Source organism: Mugil cephalus, chromosome 7, assembly GCF_022458985.1.
Source record: "Mugil cephalus isolate CIBA_MC_2020 chromosome 7, CIBA_Mcephalus_1.1, whole genome shotgun sequence".
Lineage (NCBI taxonomy): Eukaryota > Metazoa > Chordata > Actinopteri > Mugiliformes > Mugilidae > Mugil > Mugil cephalus.
Window position 1 is genome coordinate 16607109 of NC_061776.1, and position 14866 is coordinate 16621974.

General features: G+C 43.7%; 1 protein-coding gene across 1 annotated transcript in view; it reads left to right on the forward strand.

Annotated features, from left to right (window-relative positions):
* Positions 1-14430, forward strand: part of eif2b3 (eukaryotic translation initiation factor 2B, subunit 3 gamma) — a 29114-nt gene extending 14684 nt beyond the window's left edge. The window contains exons 6-12 of the mRNA XM_047590647.1: positions 4327-4416; positions 6301-6437; positions 6625-6815; positions 7215-7277; positions 7569-7717; positions 10505-10608; positions 14198-14430. Coding sequence (XP_047446603.1) covers positions 4327-4416; positions 6301-6437; positions 6625-6815; positions 7215-7277; positions 7569-7717; positions 10505-10608; positions 14198-14250 — 787 coding nt within the window. The 3' untranslated portion in view covers positions 14251-14430. The remainder of the gene's footprint in view (positions 1-4326; positions 4417-6300; positions 6438-6624; positions 6816-7214; positions 7278-7568; positions 7718-10504; positions 10609-14197) is intronic.
* Positions 14431-14866: the final 436 nt, after the last annotated feature.

Here is a 14866-nt window from a genome sequence, read left to right on the forward strand (position 1 = left end):
GGGTTAATTTGACTTATGGATAATTATTTACTTGATCACTCTTATGTAAGTACTTGTGAATGGCTTGGCAGACTGGTAGGATAAAGCTGTCGGCATATGTGGCAGCCTGGTTCTCATTTTCATTTAATTTCCTCAACCGGAGTTCAGCATTTGTGATGCTTAAAAAATTAACAAAAAAAAAATTAAAAAGTATTTTTATAATTGATTAATTGCAGTTTACTTAACAACAGTATGCAAACACACGCTGGCTGCAGCTTCTCAAATGTGAAACTCTCATTTAACTATTTCTTGCGTATCTTATTGTATTCTGAATGTGCGCTGCTCTCGGTTTTACAGGCCAAACTATAAACACACGGTTGTGTCTTCCTCTACGATCACATACCAAGTGTGAGTGTGCAGAGCTTTGATTGAGAGAAGCCTGAATACACCAGCAGGTTCGTGCACACTTCAGGCTTATGACACAACTATGTGAAGCAGCTCTATTAAGTACACATCTATTAGGTTAGTATTAAGGGAATCACACAAATGTAGTTTTGGATGCAACAGTTCAATGCCCTAAATTAGTTGTAAGCCCTTCAGCCCCGCTGGCTCTGTAGTGAAAACCTGCCTAATGAGGGTATTAACAGTCATTCTGCTGCGTCTGACTCATCGTCCGCTGTGGGGTTTTAGTTGTAACTAAATAAGACATTATGCCTTGTGTTTGAGAGCGAGTGAGATGTGACTCCTCTCTCCCGCCGAGGACTTTAGTGGTACTTTAGTAGTCAGTCATTAATCCAAGGGTTGAGTCATCCTTGCCTGCAGAGGCACTAAATTCTTGTTCCCCTCGACACAGAGCTGTGCAGCGCTCGCAGTAACCAGAAATCACATGATGCTCATGTTTTGAAAGGCAACATGTTTACCCTTGTTCGGGGAAAGCGAGATGGTTGTAGTTAGATGCTGAAAACAAGTGTGAACCGGTATACTAAAACGAGAGAAAATTAAAAACGGACTGTATATGAAATACATAATTAGGGAAAGGTTAAGGTTTTAATCCGATACCGGCCCCAAACCGGTACACTTGAAACAGTGTCTGTGCTTAAACGGTTTATTTTTAAGGCATTTTGTGACATGCAAGTTGAACAGAACATTAATTTAAATAATATAAATACAACTAAGAGTGTAAAATAAAATTCACAACAAACTCATAATATAAACGGCAGTGTATGAGCTGCTCTCCTCTCTGACGATGCCGGTAACTCCGCCGGCCTGGGGTCTGGCAGGCTATCAAAGACGGCACATGTCTCGGCTTTTAAAAAAAAATCCTATGCGTCAGATGTTTAATCAGATTGTGAGGTGTTACCTCCCTTTCACAATATCGCCCTCAAGCACCTGTTGCCGTTTGCCGAATCTGCATCTTTACAATACAGCCAAACGTTTGACCGTTTCTCCTCAGGCATTTTGAAAGTTCACTTTCATCCACGCGCATGAATTGTCAGGTGTAGCATCGGCGTTTCTTTTCTTTTCTTTTTTTTGTTGTTAGTTGCACTTTACAGATTTTCAGTTAAGTTATTGGAGGGGAAAAGAAGAGAGCTACGAGAGCGGTAATTAAAAATAGAGCAGCACTGAAATGAAGCACGGAAATGTGTGTTGCTTTTCGGTGTGGTTACTGACATTTGCCTCAGCTCCGGTGCCATTACGGTACCCGTCCCAAATGATTAATCGCATATATTTTGGGGAAAACGCATTTTTGTTTAGGGTCCCATTTGTAAGTAACTGTTTAGTTTTATATTAAACTAAAATATAGTTGAGTTTTATACCTTAAAAGAAAAGTTTTGACATCGTCCAAACATTTAAATAGTTAATTATTTAGTTGTAAGGGTTAATTCACAACTCAATAGATTAATGGACCAATTAAAAACTAATTGATGTAGTTTTTTGTTTGGTGTCCAGAGTTCATTATGTGCTAGTCTGAGTCAGAACTGGCTCATCTGCTGTAATATAAGAAGCAGCAGTTGACTGTGAGACATAACTGCTACTGTACCTACTGTACTCACACATTATCCATGCCACACACAGACTCGGCTCACCACAGCCCAGTTATCCCAAGCTCTGTCTCCTGCCCCCCTGCAGGTGCCAAACAGCGATGTCCCGTGCTGGGTGTTCCCATAAATTTCACTTCATGCTCATGATACACACACACACACACACACACACACAGAGGTATACACCTGGGAACGGTTGTGTGAATAAATACATTTGACAAACTGCCACGGAGCATATCTGTACGTGCATGAACATGTGCTTTTATGCTTTTTGAATAAAATGCCTGAACACAGACAAACACACACACACACTCAGTTTGATTTACACTTTTCAGCATCTGGTTTTAAAATATGTGTGACCACGTAATCCTCCTGAGTCAATCTAGTTATAATGCAAAGCCAGTGAAAAATGAGTTAAAGGAGGGCAAAGTAGAGGTAGATGAATGAGGAGAAGGAGAGAATGGGATAAAGGAAGGGATTATTTGTTTTTTTTTAAGCTTAGTATCATTTTTATTTATAGTTTTATTTATTCACGAATGGCAAAAAAAAACAAACCTTTATGTATTAAAGTCACAGTTTTTTTTTTTTTTAAACATCAACATATATGAATATGAGCCATATGTACAATGGCAAAAATCATTCATGTCCCCCGTTTTCCTACTGTATAATATGCAACTACTGTTGACACTCTGTCAGAGTCTGTTTGAATTCACAATATCTAGGAAGAATTTGTTTCATCTGATAAATGTGAAACTAGTTGGCCGTGTTTTAGTCTGTGTTAACAAAGCCAAGAATGGCAGCAACAATAATAAGTGGGTCTTTTTAACGATTAAACCAAAATATTACAAAACATCTGTAACTTGTAACATCTGCACTGCAGAAGATCTAGCCTGCCGGCTTGGTAAGATTTTCTTTTCTTTTCTTCTTTTATTATCATTCTTTTTCCCACCAGTGCGATATAAAATGAAACATGCCCAATATGTCTTTGCAGTGCCATCATCACAAATGGCACGTTTTCTATGGATAGTCTGTTGACATCAGTGTCAACAATAGGACAATCAATATGAAGATGAGTTGACTTATAAAACAAGAAATATTTTTCATTCTTTTATTGGAATTTCAGATAATTTCCACTGAGAGGATCTGAAGCTGGGACCTTTCTTCCCCCCTTCAAGTTGTCAGTTATTTGATTAGAAACCACAGCGCTGAATCAAACCATAGCATGCAAAAGCAGCATTAGTATTACTTCCTTACTGGCAGGAAATCTCTGGTCGCACCCAGAAACAACCACTTCCAGAGAGAAGTGTTCTCTTTATGATCAGTTTCTTTTCCTTTTACTGTGGAATAATAAATCAGATCTGATCACCCCTGTGAACAGAGAGCGTCATGTCTGCTTTTAATTTTGCCAAAGTTGCGTTATTGTTTTGTCATAATGAGACACAGGCTTCGATTTGCTTTTACAACTTTACAAATCTAAATCACTTTGAAGGCTTTGAAAAATGGCTGAGCAGTAATGTAGGGCATTGAGGTTTGTAGATAAGCGGCCTAAAACGTGGGTTAAAAAGCTGCCGTTATGTTCCTTTTAGGAAGGACGCACCCTGCAGTTTTTATTACGTAACGATTGAGGTAGAGGAGGATGGGTAGTGAGAGAGGACAAAGGGGTGAGGATGGATTTGTTTATTGAAACCTGAAGGATCACATGGTTTCCTTTGGCTCTCGCTTCGTAAATGTCATTTTCGAGCTCGGGCCGCTGTCACGGGAATATACGTGTGAATGAATGAATGCGTGGGTGTCTGTATGCGTGTGCTCCACCCCCCTCCCACCCCACCCCCCCAGACCGGGTCATCGACATAAACCTGTCTCACTGGGAGTTGTCTCGTGGCGGCAGCTCTGCAGGAAGACGTGTATGGTAGCTGACAGAGGACAATAGACAGATGTCACTGCTCTGGCTTGTATGTGAGCCTATGGCGCTTTCTGGTTTTCCATAAAAAAAAAAATTCCCTGTCCGGTGTGCAAAGGGGAGGTAAATTAAAAGCGGATTTGCTAAATGAGAAGCAAACATAAAGCATAAAAACAGCAGGAGATGGAAAGAATCAAAGCGAGTTGTCCCCCAGGTAGCATCCTGGGTTAAGCTGTTGATACACGGTGGGAATGCATTTCCTTGTAAAATATTTGTGCTCTATCCGCATGCCATACGTTACCTCTGTGTGTGACGAATTTGTTTTTTACAAATTTATAGGCGAAAGGATCATTTTGATTCGACTTCACTTGTCTAACTAATTGTATCTCCTCCTCTTCCCTGCAGACATCCCAGGATGCACATCAAAACTGGCCTAGTGGACGCTCACCTCTACTGTTTGAAAAAAGCAGTGGTGGACTTTCTCACAGAAAACAAGTGAGTCTTTCACTCATTTCTGACTGTGAACTCATTAATATGTAAATAGGGAATTGGCAGTCCCGTTTCTGAATTTGAGAAACGGTTGGAAATGACCCTCTGCGCGCGGGGAATTAACTAACAGACTTAAATATGGACACGGAGAGCACGCACACGTCCCACAGTCGCATCGTCATAAAGTCTTGTTCGCTGTGTAATCTGTAGCAAGTGTTAAACGTGGGTACATGGTGCGCGGGGCTTTGAAAGGTTCTGTTAGCAGGGTACTCTAGCGAGGTGTTAATTTGTTTTACTATGTGCCACTGAGACAGGCTGTTAGGCCTTTAGCCTCTGAAGTGAAGGAGTGTGACAAAGAGACGTCTGAAGTTACTCTCAGGCTCTATTGCTGGCTTCAGTGTGAAAGATCCAAGAACCTTTGCAATGTTAGTATTTAATCTAATCTAATCTAGAGCTGATGATGATTCATTACAGAAAGGTCACTATTTTAAGTGGACGATACGTTCGCACGTAACATGAGGAACCTTTTGACCATAAAACTAGAGAGTCGAGATGTTTGCATTTGGGGGCGACAGTGGCTCAGTGCATAGAGTGGGTTGTTACTTAGACATGCACCACCCACCTTTACCTGACCATGTAGCCCCACCCCATAGCAATGACAATCCTTGACGGCGGCAGACATCCCCAGCAGGATGCACACAAAAACGGAAATAACTCAAAAACATGAAAAACAGCACAAGGTGTTGACCTGGCCTCCAAAATCTCTACATCCCGAACTGATCAAGTACATGTGGGATGATCCACAGTGACCCCTCCCCTCAACACATAGGACCCCTAGAAGGTCCATGTCCGTTCTAAGTAAATTAATATTTACTGAATCCTGACCGTTGCATGGTTGTCCATCCAGGCACATCGGAAAAATCCAATACATCATGTGACATTCTGTCACGTCTTTGTTCACACTACAAGGATCAGCTATGTGTCTGAATATATTCGATGGTTTATAACTGGCAGTGCTTGTCTGCTAAACAACATGTGGTCAATAGACGTCTCACCTCACTCTTCATATCATAATCATTGCTTTTACATCAACAAATTCTTCTCACTTCGAGAGCACACCTGAGACAGCACGTTAAAAAACGTGGTCTCTGACTAGCATCCGTGGTTACATCGGGAATAGATTCAAATGCATTGAGCAAGGTGCCAAGCTTCTCAAAACGAGACGGGGATGAGTCCTTGTTTGAAAAAGTGAGTCCTGACCAAACTATTTTTTTTCCCCAAGCATTAAGTCCGGAGCCAATCCAACAAACAAAAATCCCCTGTACTCGTCCTCTGAATGTTTTTATTTAAAGCTCTATTTAATATAGTAAATTTCCATAGAGATGCAGATATAAATCTCCCGTCATTGCATCACCAGTGCACCCTGTGCCACCTCCATATATCATCTCTCTCATTAGATGACTCATGTCTTTCTTCGGCTCTTTTCTCGGACCTCCTTTTCACAGCTCCTCTCTGCCTCTCTCTTCCTTTCTCTGTCTCTTGCTCAAGGAGAGAAATAGACAGGGTAACTGTTGTTTTTCTCCTGTCATTCAGATGGAAATTCTAATCTCCCTTTAAAAGAAAGTAAGAGAGGGGCAAGTGGCGGCGGTGGGGGTGGTGGTGGTGGTGGTGGGTGGAGAGGAACCCCGAGTGCAGCACAGTGCACGGAAGTGGAAAAAGAAATGAAGATGAGGATCTCACCTCCTGATTTACAGAGAGGTGGAAAACCTGAAAGAGTGACTCAGGTTTATGTGCTGTCGTTTTAGACGAGAGAACCTGAAGCTGGTTTGTCTAAACGGATAAATGAATGGATTCACGTGTTCACGGCTTTTTATTCTTCTTGTCTTCTAGGTCCATCTCATCAATCCGTGGTGAGCTGGTACCCTATTTGGTGCGCAAGCAGTTTTCCAAAACAGTTAACAGTCAGAAAATAAAAGACGACGCAGAGGATCAGTCGCAGAAGATGAACGACGGCTCCACAAACCACGGTTATTATCCGCACTGCACCATCTCACCATAGTACAGCAACATCACAGGAAACACAATGTTCTATAGTGGCAGCACTAGAACACTGTAGCTCTATAGTTAAAAAGCCAGGTATGACTTTGACATATTAGACCTCATAAGAAGCTTTTCTGTCTCATTTCAACCTTCCTTTATCTTTTCACTGCACAGAGCTTCTTATCTCATCCCGTGACGAGCCCCTACTCCAGCTGGCCCAGGACCGCTCCTGCTGGAACGACCACCACGGCGACATGAGCGAGGCCTACCACGGGGGAAAGCTGCGCTGCTATGTTCATATCATGGACGAGGGCCTGTGCTACAGAGTTAACACCCTGGCCGCTTACATAGAGGCAAACCGACAGGTGAGTCCTCATCAGCCCGCCCTGCTGAGGGTTTTAAAGAAGCATTTTAGGTTGTGCGTGTTCATGTACAAGTCAGGCGATAGACTGGCGACCTTTCCAGGTTGTACCCCGCCTCTCGCCTGATGACAGCTGGGGATAAGCGGTAGTAGAAGATGAGATGAGATAAATTCAATCATATACTTTACATATAACTATATGTGAAAAAGGAACAAAGCCCAAACAACAAAACACTATCTGCTGCTGACAGTAGTTTAACAAAAACACCCTAACTCATGATACTTAATAACACATTATGTGCTTATTTGTTAGCCCGTGGCCTAAGATTGAGCAACAGTTATTTAATTAACTGTAAACACTTTTTAATGTCTGTCCCACCTCCTTCTGTCTTCTTGCTTCAAGGCTCCGAAGCTGTTTGAGGAGCCAGCAGTCCACTCATCTGCTGTCATTTCTGAGAGATGTCAGGTAAGTTTAACCCACAAGCAAGATTCCTATTTTTATATGCACTGATCAGACATAACATTACGACCACCTTCCTAAAAGTCCAAAAGTTTCACAGCAGAACATTGTATAGTCACATGATGATCTGTTTTATTTATTTCACCTGTTAGTAGTCATAATGTTATATTTGATCGGTGTATCAATTTTCTTTAGTTTTTTTTCATTTCCATCTTACTTAGCTCTGAGTCTGTTGTGTATATGGTGCGTTTCAGTCTTTTTTTTTCTGTAATAACACCATCTGTGCTCTCCCCTCAGATGGGATCAGACAGTATCATCGGAGCTCTGTGCCAGGTAGCAGACAAGACCTCCATAAAAAGGTCCACCATCGGAAGCTCCACCACTGTAAAAGAGAAGGTCAAAGTCGCCAACTCCATCATCATGCACGGCGTTACCATCGAGGAGGGGTGAGAGCACACACATCTGTACACACACACACACACGCTTGCACACACTTGTCGAGGCCATGTACTTTGAAGTGCTTTCGCGAACACATTACCTGAAGCAAGAATTTTACCTTGAAGGCATGTTTATGAATGAAAGATTGAGTGTAGCGCTCAGTTAGCACATGCAGGCTGCATGTGTGTGTGTGTGTGTGTGTGTGTGTGTGTGTGTGAGATGAAGCAATGTTTAAACATTTCAAAATAAAATCACTCATCTTCCTGTGGCCAGGAAAATTAACTTTAATCTCACCCTCAGCTACATTTAAAGCTGCAAAACTTTTTTTCTTGTCATGTGTTGACACGATTTGGCGTTTTACATATGAAAGCCGTGGTATGCCGGGTTCTTCATTCACTGCGTATGTTTCCATTGAATTTTCTCGCTGCTCCTATGTGCAAACAGTCGGTATGTGTGTGTCCACGTCGGGCAGATGCTCGTGTATGTGTGTGTCCATTGATAGGAGGTGTAGCGGGTTTTGTTTTCCGTGCTCTGTGGGGTCAGATAGGGATCGCTGAGTTAACAATGCATCTATTGGTGTGCAGCCAGCCAGAGACCAGTTCCAAACAAACACGGAGCTGGTGAAGTGAAACACATAACATGCATATATTTCATTTAGCCCCTAATTTACTAGTCAGTTTCCCACTGCATGTAGAATTTATGAAATGGTGTGAATGGTGTTTTTTCTAATAGGCATTTTCACCAACTTTAGTTTGAAGTAAGGTTACAGCATGGTGTTGCAATGAGTCAAATACAAATGGCTCATATTATTCTGCTGTTATAATTTGAACATGTTGTTTCAAATTGTACTGATGTAGTATAAACCACTTCATTTCATCTTAAGTGAAACGGGAACATCTCCAGCTTTGTTGAGGAACCACAAAATGTCAAAGGAGAACGCTGTAAATGTCGTAATTATGGTTTTAACGTTACGATTTGTCATGGGAAGGATGAATGAGCCCAGTCTGAGAAGCGACGCAACGTCACTACGCATTAAAGATTCCTCTCAACTGTAGCCAGGTGTTAAAGTGGAAAGAGCCGACTGCTTTGTTGCTGCAGAGAAGGCTTGTGCAGGGAGCGACAGAAGCTACTGTAGAATTAGCATGTAGATTGATCTGTTCAGTTTCTTAGCCAGAAAATCTCGGTGGAAAGAGACTCATCTTGGCCTCAAGTCCGGACTTTAATGCACTCATTCACAGGCTCCCTTTCTTTTATCTCAATTTCTTACTCCTCCCTCTCTTTTCTTTCCGCCGAGGCCTCGACACCATCTCCTTCTCTTTCTGTCTCTCGCCGTCTCCTCTTAAGCCTTTCAGGGACCTCAGCCAGCCAGCGTGGGGACCCTCATCGTGCCCATGTAGGTGCACGCACAAAGGCATGAAAGAATGAGGGAGACTAGAGAGGGGAAGAAAGAAGCGGAGGGGAAAGCAAGCTAGCACGCTAGAAAGAAATTGCAATTCTTTCTTTTCTTGCTTTGAGGACATAAGAAGGAAGGAGAAAGAAGGAAAGAAAGAGCCAGTATGAGGGGATTAGCAGACCCCAGCCATGTCGCAGAAACCCCTCGCATTTCTGGTTTCTTTGTTTGGAGCTGACCAGAGCTTGTTGACAAAGCGCTGCATGTTTGGGAAGGGGGATAGTAGGGGTCAACTTTATTGGGGGGGTGGCACAGGAGGTGGGGGTTGACGTGTGTGTGTGTGTGTGTGTGTGTGTATGTGTGTGTGATGGTGAAGGAGGATGGGGGGGTCATGGCAAGGAGGAGCCCTGGTGTTAGTAATTAGTGGTGTTTCAGCTCCGAAGCTTCTTTGGTGGTCTCTTTCTCTCCCTCGCTCTCTTATGTTACAAAACTCTGAATCTTGTAATCTCCCATCACCAACTACCACCACCACCACCTCCTAGGTAGCTGCTTAAACACACACACACACACACGCACACACACACACACACACTCTTTCTCTGTCTCCCTCCAGGCCTAACCACCTGAAGAGAATGGGCCAATACAAACCAGTCTTGTGTGTGAGGTGCACAGGGCCAAGTGTGTGTGCGTCACTGCCCGGGCAAGACCAACATGTGTTCTCCGCTGGGCTCCCCGAGCTACTGAAACACACACACGCATTCTGTATCCCACACGCGCTCACACATACACGCCCTTCACGGTCAGTCGACGCAGGACACACAAGACTGTCTGTGTCTCTCTCCAAGAGTTTTATGGTGATGGTTTGGCTGGTTGCGAGCAGGCATCGGCGGTTTGGCACTGCCAGCCCAGGTGGGTGCACTGCAGCACGGGGCCCTACAAAGTCTCAACACACACAAACGGCGCGGCGTGGGATGCTGCTGTTAGTTAATATATATGCTAATGTCGCGTCATTAACGTCAGCGGATTTTTCAGAGATTTTCGGAGCAGGTGTGAGGAGCCTCGGTGGGGAAATTCTTCCGAACGTCGGTGTAACCTCCGGCGTGGCTCTCGCTGCACAAACGGTGCCAGTGAAGCAGCTCAGCAGCCAACCGTGGAAGGCTCTGCCTGTACTGGGCAGCTCCCAGTACTTACATGAATGTTCTTTGCTGTGTGCACTGGCGTATGTGCGCGTGTGTAAATAATCGCCCAAAGAAACCAAACATCTGAGATGAAAAAGCCTTAGTTGCTCAATACGTGCTCGGTGGCTCTCCGCGGCGCGCGGATGGCCGCCTCTCTCCGGGGTGTCCAGCACACACAGACGTGTAAAAGAAATGTAATTAGTGTGATTTGTGTGTGTGGTTTCCAGGTGTAACATCCAGGGGAGTGTGATCTGCAGCAATGCCGTGATTGGCCGGGGAGCGGACCTCAAATACTGTCTGGTGGGAAACGGACAACGGATCGAACCGGAGGGTGAGACCAAGGAGCATGAACACACTCTTCGCTCTTGCGCCTTTTCTCTTTATAATGTGGCCCGGCCTTGCTCTAAACCTGCGTCGGAATTTCATCCTTACAAGCACTTAAAGGGCCGTTGGTTCGTGTTGGCGTAAAAGTTTACACTACGGCGTGTATTAAGTAGCAGGAAGTATAAATACAGAGAGAACAAAATTACATTGTGTCACCATCCAATACATCAAATTTACAGATAAATGCTATCTATTACAGCGTGTAGTAGCCAGGATTAGTGTTGCTGTAATATCATCCACACACACCCCCTCCAACCCCCCAGCCCCTTTACTCTGGCAGACTCAGATAAGGTGTTAACTTATGTGTGTGGTATCCGTTTATAAGTGGCAAGCGTCGGAGCCGGCGAGGAAAGTTTCTTCATCCTGAAGTCTGATTTGTCCGAGTTTTTTATTTTTCTTTTTTTTTTTATTTCCTTAATCCTCTTGTCCCCGAAGCTAGCTGTGTGCTGTGTGTGTGTGTGTGGCTATGTGTATGTGTGTGTCACATTGATGGAGAGGTTAGAGAGCAGGGCCAGAACAGGACCACCCGGAATTCAACAGCAGCGGCCTCCAGCCACATCCACACACACACACACACACACATATTCACACACACTTGCACACATATAGAGAAAGACAGAGCGAGCTCAGCTTCCAGGCTGAGCAGCCTAATTGAGTGAACAACAGGGTGCTTTAAGTAACAACAGTGTGAATTTGAGCTAAACTCGTCCAAAAATGTTGGAAACAGTTGAGCTCTTTTTTTTTTTTTTTTTTTTTTTTTTTTTTGGAGCATCCTGGGAGCGATTGTTGCAGCAAAACTGACCTCACTTCAGCTTTTTTTTTTTTTTTACTTGTATTTCCTACTGGACAGTTGCTAATATTATGTTACTGGACACTGGAAACTTTGCATACTCTGTACAGCTCACGTTAAGCACCGCAACACTAAAGCTCCTCTTTTTGTCTATATCTTTGTTTGTCTTATTGCAAGTTTCTCTCTTATTTTCATACATAAAAACACACACAAAAAAAAAAAAACTAAACATCTAAACAGGGCTTTGAGGAATGACCCTTTTGAGACTGAAAAGAGTACAAAACCACAAAGGTCGTGTCTATTTTTACTTTTAGCCATTCGACAAACACGTGATAGACGTCATAATTTAGTAGAAAAAGGAAGAAATAAAAGACCAATAAATTTCTATAAAAATCTTGAAAGAGCAATTCATTTCATTTTCCTTCAGCTGATCTTAAGTCATTTGTAAAATATGTCGTCCATATAATCCGCTGCAATTTACTTTTCCACATTGCCTCTGTTTGCGTAGGTCAGATTGGATTATTCTGCGCGATGGTTAGCACTGATGAAGAACCTTCTCCCGTTTCTACTCTATATTGAAAGAAAGCACGAGATTGTCTCCCCCTCACCGGGCTAGCTGCTGGCTGACCGTAGGCTGCTAAAGACATTAAACACCCTCTGCGCTGCTGAAGCTGTTAGCGGCTAAGGACCACCCTGACAGTTCAGCCTCACACACAGAGACACACACATGCTCACGCGTACAGGTCCGTCAGGTGTCAATATTTAAAAGACACATGCCTCTCCTCCTGGCGCTTTGGCTAATACAGAGACAAAAATAACCTGACTCTGTCTCCTGGAGTCGTTTCTTATCTAGTTACAAAACAATCTAATGAGTGCTTCATTAAAAACGTTGTCCTTCAGTTATTAAAAGCATACTTTTCTCACTGTGCATATACAATGAAACAGTGTAAACACAGCAAAACCACAAAAAAAATACAAATACAAGTCTAAAATCAAAGTTAAAAACCAAGACATTTCATGTTATTGCACAAACGCATCTCTCTTCTGAATACGTCTACAGACGACATTAGCTTCTGACAAATCCTCCGGCCCAAGTCGAGTAACCTTTCCTCCCCTTCCCTCCAGTCACTGCCTCTCCCTCCTCTCTCCTGCCGTCCCATGCTCCATTTGTCCTCCCCACCACAAAGCAGAGGCTAGGCTCATTCTGAGCAACAGATTCCTTCACACTAAAACCTGTCTGTGTGGATGGAACATGACTCTCTGCCACCGTTTGCTTTGGATCAGCACTTGGAGATGGAGGGAGAGAGGGGATGCGAGGAGGAGCCGCCGCCGCTGTCCTCACTCCACTCCACTAAACTAAACTGGCGTTGGCTTGAGAGAGAGATAGTGGAAAAATAGCAGACTTGCGCGTATTTCTTTTTGGGAGGTTCAGGTTGCGGTCAGGGTGACCTAAGACTGACCACACGCGAGTTTCTGGGGCCAGTCTCAAATAAATTAAGAGATCGCACAGCGCATAGGCACGTTGTACCTCATCAACTCCTCCACGCTGAATGCGTATTGAATTTCTGTGGGCACCAGGTAGCCATTGTTTTCCATTTATTTCTGTTTGTATCGGTTGACGTGTGCATACACGTGACTATAGTTTATGGACTGAGGGAGAAAAGCTTCACCAGTGCAAATCTGTTTTTTAGACTATAATTGTTCATCTTAAATCTTTGAAACTGGCACTTATCCAGTATTCATAGCCCCGCACTTACAGCAGTCCCCACCAGCTTTGCCACACTCTTCGTTGCTGTAGGCTACTCCATCTTCATCAAGCAAATTATCGCAGGTTGCCCGGTTTTAGCCGTAGATGCCAGATTTAAATCTCCTGGTAAGCAGCTAAATACACTGAGTATCTTGATCAGCATCTCATTGGGTAAAGGACTGAATGCAACACACGTCGATTTAAATGGAATCATCTCTTCACTTTTCTGTTTCTATTTCCATGACACTATTTACTTTGTTCGAAGCGTTTGGCAGAGCCAAGGACTCTGATGCAGAGGCCGTAAGTTGCAAGCAACGTAGTATTTACAAAACTCTCCTTGATGATGCAGTAGATGAGACTTCAACGTCCAAGAGTTGGAGGAATCTGCCAAATAACAATGAGAAACATTAGGAGAAACCTTGTATTTTCAATATCCACTCAGATTTTGCATGCCATGACAGTAGGGTTAGGGTTAGTGTTAGGGTTAGTGTTATCCTTATCCTGAATCAGGAAAGCTTCACTGCAGATGCCCTCTGCAGTGTTTGATTTGTCTCGAGCTAAGTGTTCCTGGGAGTTGTCTGTTCAATTAGCTTCCGATTATTTTACATCTAGTTGCCACACGGGCTTTTTGTTCCAACTCTTCCGTCATCACAGTTTCCAAGTCCAAAATGCTGCCACCCGTGAGCTCTCAGGCCCGGCCGCGTTCTCAAGAGTTGTAGCTTCTGTCATGTTTTGGATCTCCTTCACACGTGAGCTAATCTCATAGCAGGACTAGTCATGCGAAGCCAGACTAATTTTTTTGAATTTGTTTTGTGGGGTATGGAAGGGTTTCATCGACCTCGAGGTATTTGCGGCTTTTCTTTTCCTTTTCCCTTAGAGAAACTCTGTGTGATTTTCAGATATGAAAATCACCACAGCTGGACCTGCAAAGACCGCAAGTGATATAATCTTTATGTTTTTCTGTTCTCTTTTCTTTGCAAATGTCTTTCTGTCCTGCAGCTGAGCGGACCAATGAGGTCATTGTTGGAACGGACCAGCTGATGGAGATCTAGATTTTCTAAGAGAGGACAGACATCCCCTCATTAACTAATCGAAGACCAGCGAAACACGGGAGGGTTCACCACCGGCCGACTGACCAACCAGAAGCCTGGACGCTGCTCGACACTTCAACTCTTTCTTCCCGTAGGCTTTTTTTTTGTACACCCAAATAAAAACAAGTCGGCTTAAACCTACCACTGTGGTCGCGTTCATTTTTTTGCATTTAAGAAAGCAGCGGCGTCTTCAGGTTGAGGGAGACGTTTGGACCGGGACTACTTGTTAGATCTCAGTAATCATGTCACCACACCAGCTATTACCAGCTCATTACTGTCTCCTAATGGCAGGACTCAATTACTCAGTTTACCCCGTTGTAGAGGGAGGGGTTCGTACGCGGGCTCGTACACGTTTGAATGTTCATGGCTGTTTACACATGCACACAAGTGCAGCTGCAAAGACCAGAGATGGAGAGAAAAGGCAGTGGGAGGGGTGACCACAGTGGTGTGTGTGTGTGTGAGGGGGGGGTTAAGTTTATTTGTACACAAAAATGGTGTATATGTAGGCCCTGGACCACCCAGCTTGATCCTGTATCAGTTAACACCGACACCCGCCCTCACACACACACACACACAC